The sequence below is a fragment of the Cryptotermes secundus genome, unplaced genomic scaffold (genome assembly GCF_002891405.2).
Source record: "Cryptotermes secundus unplaced genomic scaffold, Csec_1.0 scaffold1115, whole genome shotgun sequence".
In the NCBI taxonomy this organism is placed as follows: domain Eukaryota; kingdom Metazoa; phylum Arthropoda; class Insecta; order Blattodea; family Kalotermitidae; genus Cryptotermes; species Cryptotermes secundus.
In genome coordinates, this window is record NW_019733848.1 from 280,294 (window position 1) to 307,200 (window position 26,907).

A 26,907-nucleotide genomic window follows, 5' to 3' on the forward strand; every position below is an offset into this window, starting at 1 on the left:
AAGTTGTGGGTAAAAGTTCCTATTTCACAGGGGTCACCATACTTACTGCAGCCATACATAATTTTCAAACATTCAGGAGTGGCAAACAGGCATAGAATGGCTGGTATGACTTCACAGAGATGTTGCATTTGGTGTATGGTCCTCTAACCATTGAACAAATGCGGTGTTTACATATGTGGCACCTAAAGCCTATGGGTGTTATGCCCTATCCATGCTGTTGAGGAAGATCCTATCAGCAGCACTTCTTTTTATTTTTATAAACGTTTATACAGTGTAAGTGCATTTCCTACACGATTTGTTCTTTCACATGAAAGCAAACTGGGATATCTCCCTTAAGAGTCACGCTTCTACCCTCGGAATTTGCTTCTGTTGGTGCACCTGTAGTGGATCCAGAAAGCCTCAATCTCCAAATGAGATACTCTTGCATATCATGGTACATAACTATGATAAAATTTCCTACTCACACGTAATTCCAGTTTTCATCAGGGTTTAAATAGAAACTGAAGTATTCCGACAGGCAAGACTGTCCTTAACCAGGATCTGATTTCCTATGTATTTGTTTATTATGAGAGCAAGCCATATTTTACTATAAAAACGTAACAGGCAGTACCTGGAGCCTATGTTGACTGCTACAATCCACACAGGGGCATGTAGGAAAAGTTCCATGCACTCTTGATGGGAGGTGCACAGTGACCACCACACTTGGACAGAAATCACTCTGTACCTTTCATATAAGAGGCAAGAGACAGTTCCACAGTTGTTCCTGATGCAATTAAAAAATCTCAACACCCCAGCCAGGAAATGAACCTGTCATCCAGTCACTTACTGACAGAACTATTACAATTCATTCCATATGGGGCTAACATGAATTAGAATATAATTACAGCAGTAACATTATTACAATTGAGAATGCCATTCTACACACTGCATAGTATCAGAGCATATGTCTTAACAGCAGTCATATACACAGTCCCAAAGCTTGTCTGTCCGTTTCGTCTCACCCTGTTTCACTAAAACAGCTCATCACAGAAAAACACTGGTAACAACAAATGCTGTTCCTCTTGCAGAGATAACCCTGAGAAAATTGCTATTTTATAGCTATGTGAATGGATCTAAAAAAATTTTTTTTAATTCACTTAGTGGGGGGTGGAGTCCAACTGTGTCCACTGATTGGCCTATTGTAGCCTGCCCTGGGTGATTATGATGAAGAATTTGGTGGAATGAAGATTGGCAGGGCAACCGAACTACTCAGAGAAAACCTGCCCCAGTGCCACTTTGTCCACCACAAATCCCACTTGACCAGACCCAGGATTGAACCCAGGCCGCAGCAGTGGGAAGCCAGCGATTAACCACATGAGCTATGGGGTGGCCTATGTGAATGGGTCTAAGTCAAAGAAAACTTATTTCCCTATGGCTTTCTCCATTAAAATAGCACTGGGATCAGGATGACATGGAGTACACAAACTTTGCATGCTTTATAGTAACCATGGTAATGAAACAATATCAGTGTGACAACAAAGAGCATGTAAACTTAATGTTTTATTACAATGGTAACGAGATGTGCTCACACCAGATTATGCCATGATGTATAACAAAAGTTCCTGAAACTGCAGTGCAGATTCTTCTGCATGGGAAAACTGCAGAATTCATCGCCATTAAGTGCTAACAGATATTTCACTTACAATCGGGCTACAACAGAAAGCTGGTGTTTTGATATCTTTTTGTTATTCAAATTCAAAATCATGCTTTTGCAGTTTATGATGTATCTTTAATATTATTCCGGTTTTTATACATGATGAATATACTTTTTTACTTTATAAATAGATTCTGAGCAAGGAACATTACGCTCATGGAAAGAGAAGTCTTACATTTTTGTATTTGTTGGATTTTAGATTGTCATGGCAGTGCCTACGAAGAGCATTGTATTGTGGGTGGTAAGGCCACACAGTTCTGAGGAAGTCCAATGCTTCTCAGCTTGCCATCTGCTTCTGGTTTCTTGCTAGGCTTACTCTTCAACCCTGAAGAAGGCCATGTTTCCACAAACTGTTGGGTTCTCCATGATGTTACAATCCAACAAAGAAGAGCACACTCTTCATTTATACATATATATATTGTTTATTTAATGATGCTGTCAGTATCTTAGATTATACAGCACTGAATTATAGAATTAGGTAATTGCAAAGGATTTGAAAGGAAACAATCAGGCCTAATGCAAAGTATTATGCAAGCTTACGAAATCCTCAGTCAGGACAGTTTCCAGGACAAAATTTGGGCCTCAGACATCCCAAACGTTACCCACTCAACTGTGACAATTTGTACATTTTTATAGCTTTCAGTTCTTATAATCAAGAGCTTGTATACAAAAATGTGTCACCTCCCACTTACATCAATACAAATGCTTTTAGAATTACAGTATGCTTAATGAAAATATTTTATACATACTGTCTTAAAAGTTGGTATATTCAAAGGTCAATTTAGGGAGACAGTAGTGAAGTTTAAATTTATGATGTTACTACCGAAATGAGTTGAAGTGATACATACACAGAAGTGATATGGGTTCAAAAGAATTTTTAAAGTTATTAAGGTGTAAGACAATAACGGGTGTCAGACTAGTGTAACAGAACTATATGAAGGACAGGACTAAGGGTAATGACAACAATGTATTGGCATTAGTGTGTCCTGAATGTAATATAATTAAGTCTATTCAATGACTAGGACGACCATGAGTATTACTGCCATGCCAGATATGTATATACATGTGAACACACAAGTTTTCTGTTGTGTTTGTGTCCAACAGCTGAAATAAGAAAAAGTAATCTTCATTAAGATTTATCAGATGGAATTTGTGCTGCTTCTGCATATAAAAGTTCTAATTCTGGGACAATGTTATCTCAGGGTATATTCACCTCACTATGGGTATCAACTGCTAACAGAGCTCAAAAGAAAATCTGATGTCACATACTGCAATAAACATTAAGGTATAATAAATGGCAGAAGAAAAATTACATCATGACAGTTCGTTTTGACAGCACTGATCAGGGGCACATGCACTTACACTTTCAGAATTCAGCAGCATAAACAGTGAGTGGCAAGCCATATAACCACAATGTACTGCAGTGAATCTAACAGAGAGCTTTTAAATCCTGGAGATAGCAGTACTACAACCAACTATAATATTAATTTGTCCTCCAAACTTGCAAATTCACATCACGACATTTATTCCATAAAAAATTATAAGTTTATACCCTACAAAACAACCCAAAAGACCACAATATGAATCTTCACTACCATGAAAACTCGAAAATTTCAACTAGAGTTTTTCTTTATGCACACATACTTCATCCAGATTTCTACACTAAACTCACAACATTTGAAATATTACCTTATTTTCTCGAATACCCCTCGAGCATTTAAAAAAGTTGTGCCAAAAAAGAAGTGTGCACAGCTTACTGGCATAAAGTTAACAGTGCTACTCATTTGTCATATTGAGCACTCTCATACATCCCAGGTGAGCAGCTCACTCCTCTGTTAGCTATCATCCTCGCACACATCACATATCAATTCTGATTTAGAGTGAAGAAAAATGAGTACAAAGGGTAAGCAATTATGATCTTTCAAAGTGAGTGAAAAAATAGAAATAAAAGATGCATGGGATTGTATTTTGTTCAGCATAGTGATGACAACTGCATGAGCTCTGCTGCTGCTGCTGATTATGATGATGAAAGTAATGGAGAATAAAATACTGTAGGTACATAACTTTGTTTCTAATTAGCAAGTTCTATGTGAAAAAGTCACTAAAGAATAAAGATGAAATACCACAACGAACGCTAATACTGAATCATTTTCATGTTGCAGGAACCAGGTCTCCTGAACTGCAAATGTAGTGGCACTGTTTATCATTTAACATCTTTGTTAATGCTTGATGTTTTGTTAATGTTTAATACTTTAATTTTTTTAAATTTTTGTTGTCTTAAAAATTCAGGTCTGTGGCCTTTTCAAGAAAATAAGGCATTAGATTCTGCCCATTTTCACAACCATGTACAACTGTTGTAAATAAAATAGATGTGTGTTGCATCTGTTTCATCAACAGCAATATCTGCACAACTGTGAATGTGGCTTTATAACTGTATTAATCTGCACCTGTAACTCTGAAGAGATTTCCACACCTGTCTGAAATGAAGAAACATCCTTTTATACTTGAAATCAATAATATTATTAAACATCAACTAATACCATTCAACTGAATGCATTGCACTATTGAAAGCAACATGTTACCAAATCTTTTCCATTTTAGCCCTTAACATATCATAAATGTGCAAATAATATTGTACAGTGCTTTCATTGTTAATATGTGAGCTCATGGCACAGGAAGACAACAATATTCAGACTTCAAATGCAACTATACAACTTCCCTGTATCTGGACTGCTGTTGCAGATGCCACAATTTGGTCATTACTTGTTCATGAAATTACATTCATGCAGGAATATATATTAGAGTGCTAATTTCAGTATTATTAGTTACATACTTCAGTCAGTCCACCAAATCATTAGTCCCCAACTTGATTTAATGGAATGATAATATGGAATCCTAACACACACACACACACATACATATCAAAATGTCTGCACTGAAACTGGTATCAGATGTACACTCCAGCCCAGCACAATGAGAAGAGAGAGAGAAGACAATATTGTTACTGTATACTGCATTCCAAACTCTTCTATCATTATTCAGTTAAGTTATTTACACGGATCCACAAAATATAAGTATCATCACATCTATCACTCCAAAATATGTTTTCATCCCCAAATTACTGTTTATGAACATTTTCAGCATCAAATTAAATTGTACACAAGTACAACATTCACAAAATTGGGTAACCTAATGCTAAAACACATGTCTAACATTATGAGACCTGTCTACATCACTACATCTATGACTACTGGCGATTAAAAAAACACTCCATACGCTGCATACGATGCTTTCTTCAACAAGCCTTATAGCTGTTCCATTTATTAGCGCTATAAATTGTGTTTAAATTTTTGGGTGTTTTGTCACTTTCAGTTTTTGAATGTAGTTAATATCTGATAAGTCTTTAACAACAGAGATATGAAAGATGCTTATTGCAACAATTCAAATGTTTATAGGAACTGCTGCCCTAGAAATTTGTCTCAAGCACTATTTTTCTGCAGAAATTAAATCAGTACACAGCATTCATGTTCATATTTAACAACAAACCTCATAACATTATCTACAGAACACAATATTTGGAGAAGACAATTCAGAAACAGCACACTGTTTCAAGCCAAAATGAAAATATAAAAATGTTATACCAACACATTTCAAATTTTGGTTAAAGTGATAATAAAATGACTTAATCCAGTCTGGTTCTATTACTTGGTACATTTCTTGGAAGATTCCCCAGCACGAGAAGAGATGTATTTTTTTAATATCCATCAAATTAAGTACTTAAGACTAAAGTTAAGTAATACAGAAACAGTAATTTTAATAACACCATCTAATTTCTACACTTCCATTATTTGCTACTGCAATGAGGAAAGAGGAAAAAAGTACCAATATCTGGATATTTTTTCTGCCTTCTTCTTCTTCCTGTCAAATTTGAATACAACTGAGAAATTAAGGGCCCTGAAATGTGGGTGATACATGAAACATTACACAACTCAGTGCGCTTCAAACAGTGAACATACTTGTGTATTCAGGGATGGTTCTCAACTGAAGGTGACATTTGCCAGTTTATTGGGTGTTGCTTGTTTTACTTAGCTTGTTGCAACTGATAGGACAAATCTGCAGTATCGCACATGTTGAAAATAACAACAGAATAAGAGATCAGAGAACAAAATGTGTTCAGTTCTTAAATACAAACAGCAATCCTTCCAAACAACTAGGTTTGTGTCATAAGTACAGCTATTTGAAATGTTATAGCAATGCCTCTGATAGTGAGACCATCACAATGATCTCATATAACAGTATTTTAATTCAGAATACTCTGGAGCAATGCAAATATACAGATGCTTTTAGTTCCTTCTCTTGAATGGCAGCAGTAAATTGTTTCATCAGCTCAGTAGGCTTGAGAAATGTTCTTGCAAGAACAGCTAGTCAGCAATTAAATAAATATTACTCAACAGCACTTTTAATACTCAAAACTGTAAGAGTAACAATAATATCAGCAGGAAAAAGCTGCCTCAAAATGAAACACTAATGGCATTGGATGAATTATGTATATAAAATATTTTTATGATGCATGTTTTATGTTATAATTTTCTCTTGATGAGATAACTATTACTTTATATATTTACACTCAATATATGAAAGTAACATGATACATCAGGTAGGAATTATGACAAATGAGAGAACAGAACCACACCACTCATCCACAAGAAAAGTGACAGAAATAAAAAAATGGCTATTTTTGCATATTACAAAGTACAGCAGAAGAGTAACATTTTTTTCTGGAAAAGTATCACAAGCAAAATTTCAATGACAGCCAGCAGAGAGCAGTAATGTTGTTTTTCTCTCAGGACAGAGTAGCAGCATAAGAATCATGAAAGCCACATCTCAGTTGCATTTTGTGTTAACTGAAGGTCACACCTGTCTCAAGAAAAATTACTTAAGTAGATTTAAAACCGTTTGTGTTTAATAAGTGCGAACAAGAATACAACAGCCTTCAAGAATGGCATGTTTTGAATTGCAACAGTTTTGTCAATTATATAAGTAAGTTTTAAACTATATATTGTCTGACACATTTTAAGATTAAACACTTTTCTTCATTTAATAAACACAAACTGCTGAGTTGCAACTTTTTAATTTCAAGTTATCTCATTTTCCCCCATAAAATATAATTCTCTCAATTCCTGTGTGTGTGTGTACTATTTTCTTGCAAATTTTAGATCCGTGCCAGTCATTCTTTCAATGTTGTCAGACTGAACTAAGTTAATCTTAAAGTGACAATAAGAACAAACCAGGAGTCAGAAGGAGCACAAATGACAATTAATGGTACCAAGAAACCTATAAGAACAGACCCATTATCAGCTCCTCAGAACAAAAACGTAATTCAGAAATAGAACCCAACATCAACTCACGGGAAGAATGTATTAATCTCGCCAATGAATCAGTTAAAAGTACATCCGGGCAAGAACACTTGGACAATGAATAAGTCATTCCTTTATAAGATGATCAAGGTTCAAAGAGTAACAATTTTCCATAAAAAAAAATTTGATACTGGAAGGAATTCAATGATTTTATTTAAATTTTGAACTTTTATGGCAGTACTTTGTCTCACTTTCTTTTTGTCCTGAAAGTTATTTCCCCTAATTGTGTTCTGAATTTTTGTTGCAAGTGAAAGAATTTTTTCTGCACAATGATGACACAGATCAGGATTATACATCCAATTCTTGTGCTCAGTCATCTAGTAGTTCATTAAGCAGCACTGATGAAGGACCTGGAGTGGCCAACAAGGAAGAGGAAAGTATAGAAACTGATACACAATGAAAAGGCAGTAAGCAGAAATCTGATCCCTCAGAATGGAGAAGAGATGTCACAAAACATCTCAGAAAGTGTGGGTAAGCAAGCATGTCAAGCTCATAGAGACACCAGAAAATTGCAGACATGTTGTCTCTAAAAATGTAAGCTGTAATGCTACCTAAAAACTATAATATGATCAGCAACAAATGTTTCCCAATTACTGGAGTCTTACAGACTTGGAGTACAAAGAGTAGCTATGTATTACGTGAAAACAAGAAATCTGAAGCAGAGATGCAGCAAGTGGCCCCAGAACCACACAGTCTTCTTCCAGTTAAGTGAACAGCAAGTTCATGGCTGCAGAATATTTTTCAAACTGATGTTAGATATGGTGGACAGATCTCTACACAATGGATCTGAGAAAAAATTAAGGGAACCAAAGGATTACTTTGGATGATGATAAGAGCAAACATGGGAAACATAGTAAAGTCCATGCTAACATTAAACAAGTTTGCAGCACATCAATTTGATTCCAAGGATTCCAAGCCACTATACACAGACAAACAACACTCAAAGAGTCAGAGAATGTATAAAATCTTTATCTGATCTTCATTGTGATTACATTGCTCAGTGCAAAAACAACCGTCAAACCCTCACAAATTATAGTCAAATGTTTCATGAAGAGCAGAACATCTCTTTCCCTTCTCCTAATAGGGACCAGTGTGATGTGTGTGAACTGCATGTTAATGCAAATGATTTGAGTAAGAAACCAAATTAAGGAAAACATAGCATGCAGAGTACGCTAAGTATAAACAGAATATTAAACACAACTTTACTGTAGCCAGTTCTGACCTCCAAATTGTCCAGCCATGCACAGAAGGTGAGATTTCAATACATTGCTATAAATCAAATCTCAATACTGTTACTGTGTACGATTTTCAAACCAAGGAAGTTGACTGCTTTCTTAGGCACAAGGCGAAGGGCAACAGAGGTGCAAACAGAATTGGATCCTACCTAATGAAATACCTAGAAGATAAAGCAAATTCAGTATCCAGCAACACAATGGAAGTTGTACTATACTCGAGTAACTGTTGAAGAAAAATGTCGGTACTCAATAGCCATGTATCGTTATGGAGCAATGTTCTAATTTTCATGAAATGTACTAAAATTTATTTACTTTTTTGTGATATTCCCAGTACCAGTTTCAATATGTACATGAAAAATGTCACAACTCAAAAGGGTGAACTTTCTCAGGGGTTGAAGGAGTTCATTTTGAATATGAAACTAGTGTGGGCTAATAATGCCTATAGTATAGTAAAGTTGTATGTAGAATATCCGAACACCTCGTATTAATTTTACACACACGTATACATGCACGCACACACACGGACCCTGTATAATTTTTATGAACAAATTTTCAAAACCTCCGCTGGAAACTTACCATTTATTACTTGCGTCACTTTTCTTGCAGATGAGTGACATGTGACAGCAGTAGGCATTTAGCCAGGGTTTATAAAACAGATACTTAACACATAAATCAAAATAAAACTGTTTTGAAAAAGGAAAAAGTACTTTATAATGATAAACATAAATATGAGGTTACTACAATATATCTTCTACCATTAGCTCACCACTATAATTCTGAGCCCTAATGAATCAGAAAGTTACGTTAATACAAAATATACATTTTTGGTGAAATCAATTAGCATACAATATTTCTTGCAAACAATCCAACTCTGCTGGTTGCGGTGACTCCTTACAGAGACTTATGCAGCTGAGTTGACACCTGTACTTTGCTTCAACTTAAACCACGGCGTTTCTTTGTATAAGAACCACAAATCTGAAGCCCACAGGAAGAAATTCAAGAAACCAAAAATCTGAAACAAAGCATTTTAATAAGACCAATATCCTGCAGGATGTGATGCCGTGCAGTTTGGTACACAGTATCAGTGTTCCAGATGAGCCTGTTGCTATTACTTCAAGATCTGAAGATTAAGGCAGCAGGCTCCTCCAAAAAAAGAATACCCATTTAAAACACTACATAGCATCACATTCCAGAAGACTGATATTAGTTTAACCTTTACAGTACCAGATTTAAATTCTCCTCGTAGGAGCACACAGCCTGAATTATACTTGTATGACAATTAAAATTACTGTATTTACGCATGTATAGGCCGCGTGCGTGTATAGGCCGCAGCACAATTTTCAGACAGAAATTATAGAAAAAAATAATTTTCTTGGAATATTATTTCAGGAGTAGAAATTATTCCGAAATTTGGCAACGTTAATTTTTTTAAATGAAGTGTGATTTCGAATATTTCGAATATAAGCCGCACCCCAGTTTTCCTCTTGAATTTTTGGCAAAAAATGTGCGGCCTATACATGCGTAAATACGGTATGTCCTCTTTCATAAAAATGTGAGCTTCTCCAAACTGCTGGTGATAAAAATGTAAAACAAAAATTATTTTATAGTGAACAAAATGTAGATGACGGCATTGCTAAAATTTCATTTCTACAATTTGTTATATGCAAGAAACTCAGGAATGAACCTGTTATTCACCTGTCTGCCTTCCGAATTCTAATGGCTGTCCCACATCAACATATTGTCCTCATAGATTCACTTTAGTGCATCAATCCCTAAAGCACACAAAAGTGCACAAGTCAATGTCTCGTTTTTCATATCTTATCTTACCCACGAGTGAAACAGAAACAACACTGCAGCTGCATTGCCCTGGGTGGCCAGTGGTTCTTAGTATTGGCTCTGAGGAAGTTTACTTTTATCATAGCATCACCATTTATAAACCATGTCAGGAGGCCCAGTGTCCCAACAAGGTTCTTACCAATCACCTCCTGAATGCACGTAAGTCAGAAACACTGTAGCTCATGTCAACTTGCTCTGTTTGGTGCAACTATAATTTCCATCTTTTGTTGGACAGTTCTTCACTTATATTGTGGTTTATGTACCGAAGGTGTCCGTAGCTCAGAGTATATAAATCGCTGAATGGTATGAGGGAGAGTCAGTAAATAGGTCACTGTTGTTTGTTCTTTTTTGTGGGCAAATAGATTCAATGCAAAGGATATTCATAAAAAAGTTTCCTGTTTACATTGGGAAGTATATGTTGAGTAAAGCAGTACAAAAGTAGGCGGAGATATTTTGGATTTTATGATCAAATTTATTGGACCTTTATACAGTTTGATACATGCCACAAATGACCACCTTTGACTGGACTCTTGGCTTCTGACCAAACTACACTAATCCAGAGTCACCCACTGTTTTGACACAGTTATGGTTTTTGCTTCTTCCAAGGTGCTGGGAAGTGGCCAAGCCAAAGGGAGTAATTGAATAAATGTGTCAAATGCACAAGAGGTCTTCTTGGAAGATGCCAGAGTCATTTACTTGGTGTGCCATCAAAACCACATGCCTTTCATAATTTCAAGGCTTGTATTTCTTTTGGGATGTCACTGGGTCAGATGTTAATGGGGGGTCATTCACTGACAGCAGCCAGCAAGGCTTCAACGTGAGCCCCCATGTGTTGTCTATGGTCACAGTCACACAAGTCATGCGTTCATAACTGGTTTTCTATGCAGTCTGTGATTATGCTGGCCTTATCAATTGGTTAATACACAGGAGTTAGGGGACAATGAATTGCAGATGCCTTTGATCCACTCCTTCTTCAGAGGGATTCTGCAATAGGCCATATTGCTTCAAGTGTGACTTTGCAGTTCATTAACTTTGTTTCCCCATCTTTCAAGTGCTCATTTCTGGACCATTCTCCTGATATTTTGAGTGACAAAGTTTATTGCAATTTTGTATGATGAATCCCTGGTTTCTTGCATAATTTTCTGAAGTTTCTTTCATTCATTAATAAACAACCATTCTAAAATTGTAGTTTTCCTAGTTGATAGCCTGTATACCAAAGCTATGGAGGATGCAAAGTCATGTGCTGCTTTATCAGCCACATCAGAAGAGTGAATTTGGATATCAGGATATGTAACCTCAGAGGTGAGGCTTTAAAACAGCTCTCAGTCTTTCAGTTTTTCAAATGGATCTAACGCTTCCCTCATTCTAGCACTGTGCAAAATGCTGAACATTACTGGCAGATGAATTGAGTCCAGAATGTTAGTGGCAATGACCTCTGACAATCAATTCTCATGTACTGCAATGTTAAGAACAGGACCTCCACCATGAGGTGTGCAATGTGCGCAGCATTGTGGAGCTGATATTTTGAAGTTAGAACTAACAAAGAATGCCAACAGCTTCAAGCCTGAGGGGTCAGAAGCTTTACTATTCCAAGCAGGGTGCTGCATTCAGGTCACCTGCCAGGATATATTTATTTCTAAAACTTAATAGCTCTGTGATGTCTGTGTCAGTGCACAGTCCTTGCATAGATTTAGAAACAGCTGTAAGGCACCTTTAAGTGTTTCCAATCGCTATGAAGACCCATGTTGCTTCTACTGACGGGAAAGGAGGTAAGTCAATGCATGTGTGAGAGATGCCGTTCTTAACTGCAATGACAGTTGCGCCTTTGTGCCTGTCTTCACGGTTAGACCAATAAATATTCTTTTGAATGTCAAACCCCACATGAGATTTCAGTTTCATCTCTGAGAAGACGGCAACATTCATTTTTAAAGCCTTGCAACTGTTTTCTGACTTCATAGCCCTGCCTCCCAATACCATTAGCACTGCATGCTATAATCTTCAGAGGTCTATTTTCTTTTTCTGTTAGAGCATCAGCCAGCTCTGTCATAATCTAATGCACCATAGCAAAGGCAAGAAATATGTCATCCACTACATTAAAATTTACATTTTTGGGTTCCACTGACTGTCTGATTCAAAGTCTAAGTCAAAGTTACTTTATCACTGGTGGTTTACCATTAATCAGTCTTGGTGCCAAACCCCCTGAGGCTCAGAACCAATTTTTCTTTTTTGCAACCGAACCCTTGCAGTCATAGTCCTTATGTAACACCCTCTCTAATGAGAGGATAGGCTTGTCTCTTACAAATATGCTTGGCCTTTTGTCAAATGTACGTATCACACATACAGCATGTTATTGAAAATTTTTCCTTTTGCACTATAAGCATGGCCTCTGCCAGTCCAGGCTTTGCAAAGCAGCTCATGCCTATGTTATGTATCTTATGCTACAACAGCAGCTTAGTCACTTGAACAGTTGTATGCTTGCCTGCCACTAAGTTTAAGCTTCTTATATTTTCTTTGCCTGGCTTCACCTTGTCCTATACTCCAAACATGTTCATTCTCATGATTTCATATGACTTCTGTTTGTTGCCTGCATAGTTATCTATATAATCGAATGTATATGGAAGGTTGTAAGCCATGTGCAAATTGTGGGCCAGTGGGCACCTTGGAAAATTTCCCAAGGTGTGAAGAACACTGTTTTGCAGGTGCTGCAATTTTAAAAGCTACTGAATAATTTCAAATCAAAGTCTAAGTCAAAGTTATGTTGTGACTCAGTCAGTCAGTGAGTCTGTCCTTGTGTCAAGCCCTATCTGTGGCCCAAGACCACATTTTTATTACTGTCAGACAGTTGTGGGTTTGTTGATGTGGGGAGCCCTCTCTGAACAGATGAATTGCTGCTGGTTCTCACCAGAGCAGTCAGATTCGGTCTGAGCTCACCTTGTATGACCTCAGAACAGACCCTACACAGAACATCATTTCTAGTTGTTATTTAGCAGCCATTGTATGGCAACGGCCGTCTCTTCTGGCTTCCATGTCAGAGTATTATGAAGTGCTGATAGGTCACCTATCACATGGTAATGAATGTATATGTGGCGTGGCTAAAAGTTTAAGGAATGACTATGCAGTTAAGTTAATTCTCAACTTTCCAATTGAGTGTTGCTGTGCCCTTCAAAATAATTTCCTTTGGCAACTAAACATGAAGATATTCTTATCTGCCACATTTGGAAGCATTTTGGAAATCATCTTTTAGTATATGTGTACTATGCTACTGGATCTCCTCTTATGACCCAAAATGTGAGCCTCTGGAACAGATTTTTGTACTTCAGAGTAGAAGGAAGACACGCACAGCCAAACTGGGACAATAGTGACGATGTTCCATCATAAGGACCTCTTTCTGGTCAGAAATTGCCTCTGTGATACTGCAGTGTGAGCTGGTGCACCATCTGCTCACTCTCTCCCACTGATTGTACTACCTTCTGGCTTCTGGGTTGTCCTGAAATATGACACTATCAAGAAAGTTTGATTTGGCTTGAATGTTGTCAAAAAAATTCATTCAAACTTGAATGATCATCAGTCAAGTTCTTTGGCCCCATCTCAGCATGAATCTTTTTCCTTCTGAGACCGAAGGTTAAACTCTGAACAGCTTTCTGTTTTCTCATCCTTACTTCTTCTGCTCCTCATCTGATAGTCACGCTTCAATCAGTATGGACAAGCCGCTGTCCTACTGCTGGTGAGCCTGATCTTTTCCTCAAGAAAATCATTTGTGCCACTCAAAAACTTGTCCATCTGACATTGCAGATATCCTGTAAATGTCTAACAGTTTGTAACTTTCAAAGGCCGTTTTCTTCAACTTCACCAGAAATTTTAGATTAATGCACTGTTCAAGAAATTATAAGACACATTTAGGTCATTGAAGCACAAAGCAATTTAATTTAATATCATGAGCCATACAATAAATTCTCAAGAATTCACACCCATTCCAATACCAACATGCTATGACAGGTTTGGGGCAGTTTGCAGCAGCAGTAATTCACTGCTGCCCATCCTGGAACTTCCATGGACCTCACACGCACAGTATACAGAAAATACAGTCTGCTTAGCTGCATTATAAACGATTATATAACTGTATGACTTACCACAGAAATGGTGAGCTCTGAAAAACTTCCAATTTTAATGACTTTGCATATCTTTTTACACTGAGAACTATCACTGATGCTGTGCAATGTTCCTTTCAATCCATTCAAGCCATTAGCCCAAGCTGCACTACCAGATAGCCAAAATACTGCCAAGGTAACGGTTAAGAAGAAATCCTGCATATCAAGAAAGTTTTAGGATTTTATTAAATATGGTACATGTGTATATGCATGCATAAAACTTCACCAGATATATCATAAATTTGTATCTAAGCAAATTAAGTCTTACGGCCAAGGGGAGCAGTCCATTATTTTGGTACACTGCATCAAACATAATGTACACAACAGCTATGCCAATACAGTACAGAAATGACAGCACACCAGTAGCAACAAAAAACTGTGCATCTGATGAAAAGTCTCCAAATAAATGTAAACTGTCATTTGTACTGCAGTTTGCAATCTTACATTCCACACGATCCAACCTGTAAAATTAAAGAACATGTATATTCACTTATTTAAAGAGACTAAACACTTTCTACCACCTTCAACAGGAGCCAAAGAGAAAGTGAAATGAAACAAACATGGGAACAGAGACCAGAGATAAAGGAACAAACAAACTCCATGCCCTGTAGTCATCAAGTGAACTATACCGACCGAGCGGCCGCAGTCTGTCGGCGAAGTTAGTGCCAACTTTAGTGGACAGAGGGTGTTGCGTGGTCAGTGCAACAGATCCCCACGGCCGTTAATCTCGGTTTTCTAGACCTACTATGGTCTGATTTAAAATATGGGGATATATTACATTTTACAAAACACTGGTACAAAGACTAGCAACTTAGGTATACACAAATTACTAAATTTAAATTAGATGACTCATTTTCTAGATTTAGTAGTGAAGATGGGGAGGCATGTATTTACGCAAAAAAAAAGAGAGAGAGAGAGAGTGAGAGAAGTCTGGAAACAAAACAAATGAAGTATCTTTAACATGAAAATTAAGTTTCTTTTTAAATGGCAGCAACAGAATTACCAGATTATCAAAATTATTATTTGTACATATAGATCACCTGATGGAAAATTTTATATTTTCTTGCATAAATTGAATTCATGGTCCAAAAATTAATTTTGAAAGAAAAAATTCACACCTTAAGTGGTAACTGGAATACAAACTTCTTTCAAAAGAATATAAATTTCAATAAACTAAAAAAAGTCCTGATATGTAATATAACAAACAAGGTAGTCCTGCAAAAAAGACTTATAAAAAGCACCGAAGCATTACTACATATGATTATCATGAATAAAAAAAGTACAATCAATAGTAATAGACTCGGGGGTTTCCGACTGCAGTGTCTGAAGTATTATCTACATATGTATTGTGACGTGTATGTCCGTTGCTAAAGCAGAATAGATCACTGAATGCCATGCTGCAAGGGCTGAATTATTATGACCCACCCCTCATACAGTCATTCATATCCACTGCTTGGCAATGACTCGGTAAACACATTCCTGCATAAGCAAATGTGCAACAATAGGACATCAGTAAACATACCTCCTTAACAACAGAGGCTGTGTTTTCTGTGTGGTCCCTACAAAGTGATTATAAGGAAGTGTACAGCAGTACAGAACAGTGGTCAGGAGAGAGTGGAGTAGAGTTCGAGATGCGAGCCTGCAAGGATGTGGGCTTGAGAGCAGAGGAACTGAATTGAGTCAAGTCTTCAGAATTGGCAGCTGCAGAATAATGGCAAGAAAGGAATTAGGCACTGAAAATAAGACTTTGTGTGTGATTTGAAGTTACCTTGAGGCTGTTATAAATCCGTTGCCAGGATATGACTAGTGAAGACTGAGAATCCTAGTGTGTGTGCAACAGTGAACTGTAACCTGTGTAAATCAGTGATAGCACTGTAATTGCCTGTAGTCCCAAGTTGGGTGAATGTATAAGGTGCAATAAATGCAATCACCCAATCCAAAACTTGTCTTATAAGTCACCCTACACATGACAGTATCTTGTAAACTTTAACACTAGGCTACAAAGAATGAAGAAAAGAGTATCAAAAGAAGGCATAAAAGAATGTGGAATGCCTAAAACAAGGAAATGTGGCAAGAAATGTTTTTAGAATCAGAAATGCCAAGTGCCAAATTTAATGTTTATAAGGATACTTCATTACTTTCATAGTTTGTTTGTTAAAATTAATTCCATGATTAAAATAACACAGAAATGGCTGGATTTCAGAGGGAATAAGGACTTCTAGTAAAATATGAAATAGCTTAGAAAAGAAAACCACACTTATGACAAAAGAACAAGCTTGTATCAGCAGATAATGACTGATATAAAAATAATAATAAAGGAAGCTAAGAGACAGCACAATAGATATATACCAAATGCAAAAAATTAAGACCCAAGCAGTGCGGCACGTTAAGTGGAACCCTGATCACTGTGGCACAGTGGGTCCTCAGGCTCCAGATAGGGAAAACGGCCTCTGGATATGGAGGGTAGCTGTGAATATATGAAGGCAAATCGAAAAGTCTTTACCCCTATTTTCTTTCAGCCAAAATATTAGTGTGACTGAGTAACCAGGTTATACATTCGATGAAACTGGGTATGCTTGGATCGGCCCAGCATTAAGTCTCGGCTACTCCACGGCACTGTGCCGCTGTCAGTCAGCAAAGATGGCTGGTGTGCTTAACATGTCCATGTCGTATGAGCAGTGAAGTGTTAATCATTTTCTATGGAGCAAGGGACAAACGCCCATTGAGATCCATAGGGAAATGCAGCCGATGTATGGGGACAAATGTCTCGCTTTGACAAGTGTGCGGTGGTGGTATTGTGCGTTCACTAATGGCCGGGAAGACCTTAATGCCAATAAGCTGTTGGATGATCTGAACAAGGCCAAGAGAATAATGATGTCACTGCAATATTTGCAGTGTTACTCCGAGGAGGGTGAAAGGTCCCTAGATCTCACTGTCACCGGTGATGAAACGTGTGTATTGCATGACATAACATAATGACATGTCCTATGCTAAAAGTTTGACTAATAAGAATGAATAGAAACTAAACTAAACATTTTACTAAAGTGGGTCCCAAAGTTATATAAAAAAAGTCAGTCTATGATGTCATTCATATTCAATTTTACTTCAATGAATATATGCCATGAAACATGAGCTGAAGTGTATTGAATAAGAGACCCCAATGTTAAGATATAACAATGCATAATGTGGTCCTATTCTATCTATGAACAATGCAGACAGGAAGTGGAGATTATTGTCTTGAAGTAGAAAACTTTAATTTCCTTAAATGTGATGCATGATTTGCCAAGTTCTTTGACATGAATCAACCATATCTCTGCTAAAAAAAGTAGATGAGCGTCTTTCAGTAAATGACATCAAAGTTAGACACTTCATGCCCTCTGCATGGCAAAATGAACCTCAGTTACTCCTGATGCACTTTTCAAACACCTGCGATCCTATATAAAGTAGCTATGTCATAGTTTATCAGGTACAATGAACGCAGCATATTGTGGATCTCTTTGGGACACAGATTAACTGATAACAATAATTAATGAAACAAGAAAACACCATTGTTTAATGAAGCAGAGGAGGAATGTGTACATGAAAAGGTGGAAGCCAACAGAAAGAAAACTTTAAAACCGAGCAATATAAAGTACTTTAAACTGACTGTCCACTGTTTTGCTGAGAAAGTAATTAAAAAAACGAAACTGTCACAATGCTTCTGAAAATCAATACATAACATTCAAATCAAATTAAAAAAATAGTAAAACAAGAATTGGAAAAATTATTTTATGGCCAACTGCCTGTTTTCTTTTCTGACAAGGTTATTAATAAAACAATCATATTCATGTTGTAGATCAAGAACAAACGGGGATGTTATGTAACCACTTCCACTAAAGGCCACGCCATAGCTCAAGTGGTTAGTCGCTGGCTTCCCACTATGCGAACTACTTCCACTGCATGTGTGTCAACACCATGATAGGCAAAATGTGATAACAAAAACCGAAGCACTTCTCCACGTATTAGTGTGTCTGATTAGGACTTCATAAAAGTGTTAACACCAGAGGAACAATAACACTATTTGTATGTGTAACTGCAGTGAACTCCCACCCCACAAGCCAAAGCAGGATAAAGTGTCTCACAGTTTCACAGTCAAACATGAAATTAAATGGAGGCTACGGGTGTCACAAGCTACACATGCTTATTAACACAAACCCAATTAAGAACCATGTACTGAAACTTCCATTAAACAGAAAAGCAAAATGGTTAGTGGTAAACAAACATGGAAATGAAAACTTGGGTTCCATACAGGGCAAGCAATTTATTGACCAACTACGCAACTATTAGCTTTCCAAGCAGGACTCTCATCAAATTACTGTGTGTAAAGTGTCCATGTGGGTGCATCATCAAACAGTGACACATGCCATGTCACAATTATAAAGTTGCCAGTTTCTGTTTCCAATATACATGCACGTATAATGACAACCAAAACTGACACCAGGGAACTTACTGAACACGTGGGATTTCTCTTTCATAAGGCTGCCTGCTCAAGGTACAGCATGCCTTCAAGGTGCTTTGGATAAATTATACTTACTTGTAGTTTATGGTACAACTGTGTCATATAAAACAGAACCATTCATATCAGTCTTGATCAAAATGCGTCACTTAAATAATGAATATAATGTAGTATTTACTTCAAAACTTCATCAACTGCCCCTCTACTGAATAAAATTGCCGGAAAGGAACACAAAGCAATTAGTGCTCCCAGAGACTCCAATGTAGAACTGTAGTCATCAAAGACCTTACACTAAGGAGTGGAGGGGAAGAAGGATTATCAAAGAAGTCTGTGACAATCTTCACACAGGGACTGTGATATTATGTAACCTTGAAAATATTACACACATAACATCAACCCTGCAAGATAATATTTGGAGACAAGGGTGAATACAAACACAGACCTTGTGAAAGCCATTTATCTTCATGAATGTTGCCGGTGCTTTCAAGGGCACCAAGTTAATAAACACCAGAGTATGTACATGACACTTCTGCATTATACATTTCATACTTTTTCAATTTCCTGACTGTTGCAAACACTGAAATATAATGTCATCACCTAATCCCACTACTGTGTTGCTGGTGGTCAGACTTTAACTTGGGGGTACTGATATTTATATCAACGGAAATGTGCTGCTACGTCTGCTTGCAGTGTTACACAAGTACATATACATCCAGTGAGTCAATGTAATTGGTCTTACCTGAAAGGATATGAGTACTCCAGTCTGTACTCATGTTCTTCTTTATCACATGCAACTGTAATTGCCACAAAACTAGAAAATCCTGTTGTTGATGCAAATGCACATATTGAAAATATCTGTTGAGAGGAAAACAGAATACCATAAGAAATTCATACATGTATTCTTGTATAAAATAATGCAATCTCTTTGATTAGCAACTGACAGAACAGTAACTTACAAACTGGAGTATACGCATCAACCCACGAGGTTCTTTGAACACTCCAAAATTCATACTCATAGCAGTCCTGATACCCTGAAATAAATATGTCTTTGTTAACTACAAGGAAGCAACAGATGAAACCAGGAGCAATGAGTTTCTTAATAAAATCCTACCTGATATGGTGAGCCCGCATCTGGATCCTGAGCAGTTGGCTGCATGCAAATAAATATGACACACTTAAAATAATTTATAATTCATTATGAAGTGCACAGAATAATCACCATCTATAATATTAATATTAATATTAAGAGCTGTATTTGCTGTACATAATGTTGCACTAATTACTGTATGTCAGCTTGCTGGTAGCCAAGGAAAAAAACATCAAACACACACTACACCATTTTCGAAACTGTAAAATTATTCTGTCAAGTTAAAATTCTATAAGATTCAAAACACATTACTACTGTCCATACTGTACACTTCATACTGATAACAAAGTATTCCATACATACACACACACAAGCAGCTGTGCCCCATGCAATGACTCCTCACGGAATGGGAAGTAAAACCAAGCCCTCCATCATCATAATTAGAATTTAACAAAGTAACTATTTAAGGTCAAGCACATGTGAGATCAGAGTTTGCCAACTGCACGCAAGGTTACTATTAAAACCCATGAAGTGCATGGCACCACCACTGTGACAGCACGTTATGCCTGTCTGGCTGTAAATGGGTGATGTATACGGTAAGACCACACGAGTGAGCATGCATCCTTTTAGCAACTGAATATGTTAGACTACCCACACAATTTTAAAGAACCATACATTACAATGCACACTTCCACTTTCAACTGTTGCTTTTAGTGTACTTTACTTCCTTAAGAAAACAAAGTAGGCTTAGATCACCATTTTCGTTTCTCCTCCTTTCAAATTCTGACCTAATTAATCAATTTCTCATTAAATATGATAATCAATCCAATCAACATGGTGGACAAGCAATATTTTCACTCTGACGATGACAATGAACCATTAAAACTACGACATGAAACTGCATAATGTATGTAATTTATAAATATTCCTACAAATGACATTTTAAATATTATTTGTAAGTCAACCTATATGACAAAAGTGTAAAGCTTATCTGACAAATTTAATGTAAACAGAAGCTGTACTTAAGTAAATAAAAGAAAATACCAACGCCAGAACGCCCAACATCATCGCTAACAACACCAACACCAACAAGTCTGTAACACATTTGCAGTTTCAAGCAATAAAACATAACTGATTCTAGGAGAATGTGATCCTACAACCATCTACACATGAGCCCAGCATGCTTACCTGCTAAGCTAAACTGTATTTTATGGTTGGATTGTAAACTTACATTACAGAAGCATAACAACAAAAAATCTGTGGGATTAGCAAATCTAAGGAACAAGAAATCAGGATCCAGAAGCTCTACCTACAACCTTTTGTTACTACACGTGACTAAAATAGCATCACTGACATGATAACAGTCCCCTGTACTGGTGTAGATAATTCTTGCCTCCTCTTTTCACCTTATTTAGAAAATACGTTTCTTCTAATCTCTGTTCTAATAGCAAATGTTACCAATTTTCAGTCAGTGGATACTTTTAAAGAATGAGATACTCATCCTCAGCTGCTTAATATGGATTCAGAATTCATTCAAAACTTGTTCCACACTTCTCATTTATGGTCAAATGTTCAGATCTAATTGTAAAAACAAGAATATGTTAGGAAGGAGATAGTCACAGTATAACACATTACCCAGGTTTGAACAAATTTCTTCTACATCTAGAAGCCACTTCCAAAAACTAGGAGCCAGGATAAAAACCAAAATACCTCAGTTACGAAATGTGCTCATTCTTAATAACAAAAAACAACTAAACATCTACACATAAGCTACATCCAGTGCCTTTCATGCTAGGAGATCTCAATGCGCCACTGCCAGAATATGGCGAACACTGCAATCTATAGTCTCCTGTTTCTATAATATGGTGACAGGAAAGACAACATAATTGACAAATAAAAGAGACAGGACTGAAATGTGTGAGAAGGGAGGAAGGAGATAATGGATATAGGGATGGAAGAGCTGGATAACTGTCTTGGCAGGAAGGAGTGGAACAGTGAAGACAGAACAGCCACATCAAATGGTTGGGAAAGCAATACACGAGAAAGCAGAGACAAGGGGACAAAAACATGGAAGGAATAAGGGAAAGGAAAGGAAAGGAAAGGAAAGGAAGAAAGAAAGATGTTATTCTGCCTATCATCTCTGATGAGTCATGTACTTAGTAAGTAATATGATTCTAAGAGTCATGAAAACTCTTGGTGCCATGTTGGCCTGTGAAGCCTGCAACATCTCAGTACAACTTCACCTTACTGTGTATGCTACTCTAATTTTCATGCACGGATAAAGAAATGTTACACATAATACTCTGTTTCCTGTCCAACTTTACCATTCCAGTTTCATATTGAATGGGCATAGGCTGCGGACAAACAAAGTCTGTATTAATTATATGATTACTAGTACTGACATTTAGGCATGCATCATCACAGTATAACACGATAATCTCAGACCTCCAACAAATTTTTAAGACTAACCCTGAACACATTCTACCATCCCGTTAACTTTCTTATGTAGACTAAATATGTCTGAATCCTGAAGTTCAGTGAGTCTTCATACAAACAATGAAAATATTGATTGGAATTGTACAACTTAAGATAAAATTACAGGCAGCTACTACTGCTTTCTAGCATTCACAGAAATAGTCTGTAAGAATGTAGTTATATTGCCATACCTGAATATCATTTTCATAGTTTACATTTCCAGAGAGCTAGAGCAGACAGAGAGAAATGCATGTATTACCAAACGAAGACATCTCTATTTTAAGGTAAAAGAGACAAATATAAAAAAACTGTATACATTTAACTGATATAATTCTCTATGAAGCATGTCCAAGAGCCATTTCAATGCACTGTGAGAACAAATACCCCTGCATTTCATTCATTCATGGAGACACTTTTAAATTATAAATAAGTTCAACTGTGTAGAAATATCATGGCCCTTGAAAATATAGCTATCATATTCCAAGCAGTGCACAGTTTTCCTACCGTCTAATAATGTTCCATCAACTGTGGAGGTGTTCAATGACATAAGAAGAAAATTATGTACAGTAAAATAGACAGGGAGAAAGCAGTCAAGATAATATCATAGCATATATATGGCGAAAATAAAGAAAATGTGTTGCCACATTTCTGAAACCATGTTAAGAGTCAACTGAACAGAGAGATGGCTGGAAGATGGATCAGCAGAGGTGGACCAATCGCCTGGCCTCTAGGCTGACAGATTTAACACCACTGGAGATTTTCTTGTGGGGACTGTCTAGGTATTTGTCATGCCACAATGGCGAGCACACACTGAAATTTTCTAAGAAAGTTATACTTGTACACTCAGAAAAAAAACAAAACTTTGATAGTTTCCCTTTATAATAGCGCAACCCATAAACATGTATAATTAATGCTTTCTGGGATATAATTATTTTATTTTGGATACCTTTCATCCAGACATCCTGTACAAATTGTCTTGTGATCAGTGTAACTACAGATGGGATTTGGATTGGTAATTGGACTTATTGGACACTTTAACACACAACATGTGACTACACTTTACAAATCACTATAACACACAGACTAGTGTCCTCAGTCACAGACTTCACTGCGCTGCTTGATAGCAGCCTCCAACAGCAGACATTCCCCTTCCTCTGGGCTCCCGAACTTTCTTTGGCCTCAGCTACCAGCTTCTGCAACACTCAACTGACTGCCCACAGACTCTCAAGTCAAAATCACATAGCGACTGGCACTCAGTCAGTCAGTCAGTCAGTCTTGGTGTCAAGTCCCAGTATTTATTACTGTTTGACAGTTAGGGTCTTGTTTTTGTAGGGCGCCTTCTCTGACGAGAGGACGGGTCTATCTTTTGTATATGCACCTGGCCCTCGCCAGAGCAGTTTTCTCGGGTGTGAGTCCCTTGGGACTCGCGACCATATTTTACTGTCTCAGAGTTTGAGACTTCCTTTCTCATCACCTCCTGCGACTCACAGGGTCACAGTGGAGGTATTCGACCCCACCTCTACATGGGTTACAGACTCTCTACCATGTCCTTGTTATAGAGAGCCTCAGCATAACCATAGAGAAAACACTGCTTTCAACAGCTCTTATATTGTTCCAGATATCACATGACTACTGAGCCATCGCCTACCAACAGGCACAGAGCCGTTCCTTAGCAATGGCTGTCTCTGCAGTTCTTGCTTTCAGCATACATGCCACAATATCAACGATCTGCCAGCAACCATCAACCTGCAGTCTAAATCCACACTACATAGGATTTGAGGTTCTCACAGTTGGTGGCCAGGAAGTGTTTTGTCTCCTGGGATGTAATGCCATACAGTCCACTGAAAGTCAACTGACTTTTCAGAGGAACGTGCTGCCTCCATCTTCAGGGTCGAGGAATAAGCTGACCAAGAAACCAGCATGCTACCTGCTTTCATGCTGGCATCTTGCGCAATTTATTCTATTCTTCCTAAACTCACACACTTTACTGATATCAGGATCATTATTTCACATCCAGAAATAGATACTTCCAAAATTGCATAAATGACGTTTTTGTTAGCACAAAAAACACATGGTTTACACCTATAAACTTACATTTTATTTTGACAAAACATCACGTACTCTTGTACTATGAATGAAACTTGTATTCATCTAAATATAGGGTATGAAGGCAAAACAATGGAAGAAGCAAAAACAACTGAATTCTTTGGCCTTCAAATTGATGATAACTTCAACTGGAAAACCCATTCTATACACATTATCCTTAACTAAGCTGATTATGCTGCAACATAAGGATAGTCACATCACTCATGAACACAGAAAGTTTAAAATTACTTTACTTGGCTTACTTCCAGTCCATCATGTCATATAGAAAACATACTGCAGGGAAAGTCTACAGAGAGCAAAATAATATCTTATTAGCGCCCACTGTTTATCTTCCATCAAAATTGCAACACTTTTACATTCTAAACTTCAACATTACATGTTTCGGCCTCAAACTGCCATCTTCAGGTGTTTTTATGTTACAGATATTTTACTAGAACTGTGTTAAAAACTGCTACACTGTTTTAATTCGTGTTAAAATCACATGCTGTAGTCTTCTTTTTAAGTAAAACGAGATAAACTAGATGAAACTAGTAAAGACAACATCATGCGCTGTGGAGGAAGTACATACAAACCAGGAGCATATGGCAGTCAAAAACTGAAAGTAGACCACGAACGTGAGGGGCAAGCTGCCAAGAAAAACACCTTGATACATTTACGAAAATGACGACACCCCGGGCGAGGTGAAATAATATGCAACAGAAATTTTAAAGGATTTTATCTCGTATTACTTGAAAAATAAGAAATAAAAAAAGAAGACTATAGTGCGTAATTTTAAGACGAATTAAAACAGTGTAGCAGTTTTAACACAGTTTTAGTAATATATCTGTAACATAAAAACATATGAAGATGGCCGTTTGAGGCCGAAACATGTAGTGTTGAAGTGTAGAATGTAAAAGTGTTGCAATTTTGACGGAAGATAAACGATGGACGCTAATTTGAACAATTGCAACAGGATGCTGAAATACAGAATCATAATATCTTATGTCAAAAATAATGAGAATACTGGCAGGTGTTAAATAAAGCTCTTGTTAGGAACTATTTAAGAAATGCAATATTTTTCTGTTACCTATTGAATTCTTGCTCCAATTTTTATCATTATATGTTGTGGATAACATGAAAGAATTTCAAACAAATTCAGACATTTCCAATTTAAGCACAAAACACTCGTACAGATGAAACCTCCATTTGACAACCATTAACCTCAGGGAATATAAAAAAGGAGTTACTGTACTGGAATTAAGCTATTCCTCCATCAATGAAATATTTTAATTACAATATAAAACTGATTAAGTCAGCGTTAAAAGAAGAACATGCACCTCGCTCTTCCCTTCTGTAGAAAAATTATCAAAACTTCTCAATCATAAATACATATAAGTAATAATTCCTTTTATTCTGTAGATGAATTTATTTCTTTTGATTTTTCAAGTGGGTAAATGTAATATATAGCTGATTAATTTGTTGTATTTGTGTAAAGACAATGAAATTAATGGTAACTAGATTTAGATAATATTATTCAGATGACAAACCCCCTATATAAGGGTGGTACAGTGTATACTGTAAAGATATGTACGAGAATTAGACGTAAAACTGACAATTTCCTTATCCAAATGGTTGTAATACCTGTATGTATGGATTGTTGAATGATAATAACAGTGATTATGTTGCTGTAACTATTTTGGTGTAATTCTGTATTGCAACAGAAGTTTCTAAACGGTAAATAGCTGTTACAACTTTGTATTTGTACTTATATTTGCACTGGTAATAAGAAGTGCATTTCTGACATTCCAAATCCTTAGATTAGGCCTAAAAAGTATCTATGAACTGTAAACAAATTCTGTTCTATTGCATTCTACAATTAACACATTTCGTTGTAGAGAAAATTCGCAAATCAAGTGTTCATAAAACGAGGGATACCTGTACATAATAAGTGAACTACAGCTGTTACAAGCTGCAGTCTGATCATCGGAACTTCTCAATATGTGGAGTCAAGTCATGTTTTCATTAACTCTGATACCCAAATCACAACTGAAACAGAAACCTGTTCTTCTGTCCTTGTTCAACAATACGTTATGCACGTATGTAATTATTTTACCTATAACATCACTTGCATTAAAAAATTCCAGCTGTACACACGGTAAAATATTCACAAAATAATTAGTGGGCGTCCTCCACTTACATTATTAATTACATGCAGTACGTACCTGAGCTGAGTCCATTTTCAGTTTAAATCAATGAGAAGTTAACTTTCTTCTTCTTTAAATGCTGACTTCTCCTTGTGCAAATACTTGTAAAATTACTAATGTCTCGCAGCCTTATCACAATTAGCACACCTCCTACAACATCTTTAACTTCCTTTGACACTAAAAAAACAAAACAGAAACGGACTCATGGGGGCCTAATTGCTATACAGTGTCA

At 36.9% G+C, this 26,907-nt stretch overlaps 1 protein-coding gene across 5 annotated transcripts; it reads right to left on the reverse strand.

Moving 5' to 3' along the window:
* Positions 1-1,484: 1,484 nt before the first annotated feature.
* Positions 1,485-26,907, reverse strand: LOC111868293 (synaptophysin-like protein 2). Of its 5 annotated transcripts, XM_023858824.2 has the most exons (9): positions 26,694-26,907; positions 22,578-22,613; positions 22,236-22,265; positions 19,936-19,974; positions 19,781-19,855; positions 19,564-19,679; positions 14,598-14,790; positions 14,312-14,485; positions 1,485-9,357 (listed from the first exon to the last, which is right to left on the reverse strand). In XM_023858824.2, the coding sequence occupies exons 1-9, from the start codon at positions 26,706-26,708 to the stop codon at positions 9,247-9,249; spliced, it is 789 nt and encodes a 262-aa protein (XP_023714592.1). In that variant the 5' UTR covers positions 26,709-26,907; the 3' UTR covers positions 1,485-9,246. The 5 variants fall into 5 exon arrangements, with proteins under 5 accessions (XP_023714592.1, XP_023714593.1, XP_023714594.1 ...); XM_023858825.2 differs by lacking the exon at positions 22,236-22,265; XM_023858826.2 differs by lacking the exon at positions 19,936-19,974.

Bases quoted from the DNA above. Each gene is read 5' to 3' on its own strand.
- LOC111868293 (XM_023858824.2), bottom strand. The intron at 19,856-19,935 runs GTAGGATTTTAT...TATTTATTTCAG, and splicing joins ATGCGGGCTCACCATATCAG to GGTATCAGGACTGCTATGAG. The intron at 14,486-14,597 runs GTAAGACTTAAT...CTTGATATGCAG, and splicing joins ATGGACTGCTCCCCTTGGCC to GATTTCTTCTTAACCGTTAC.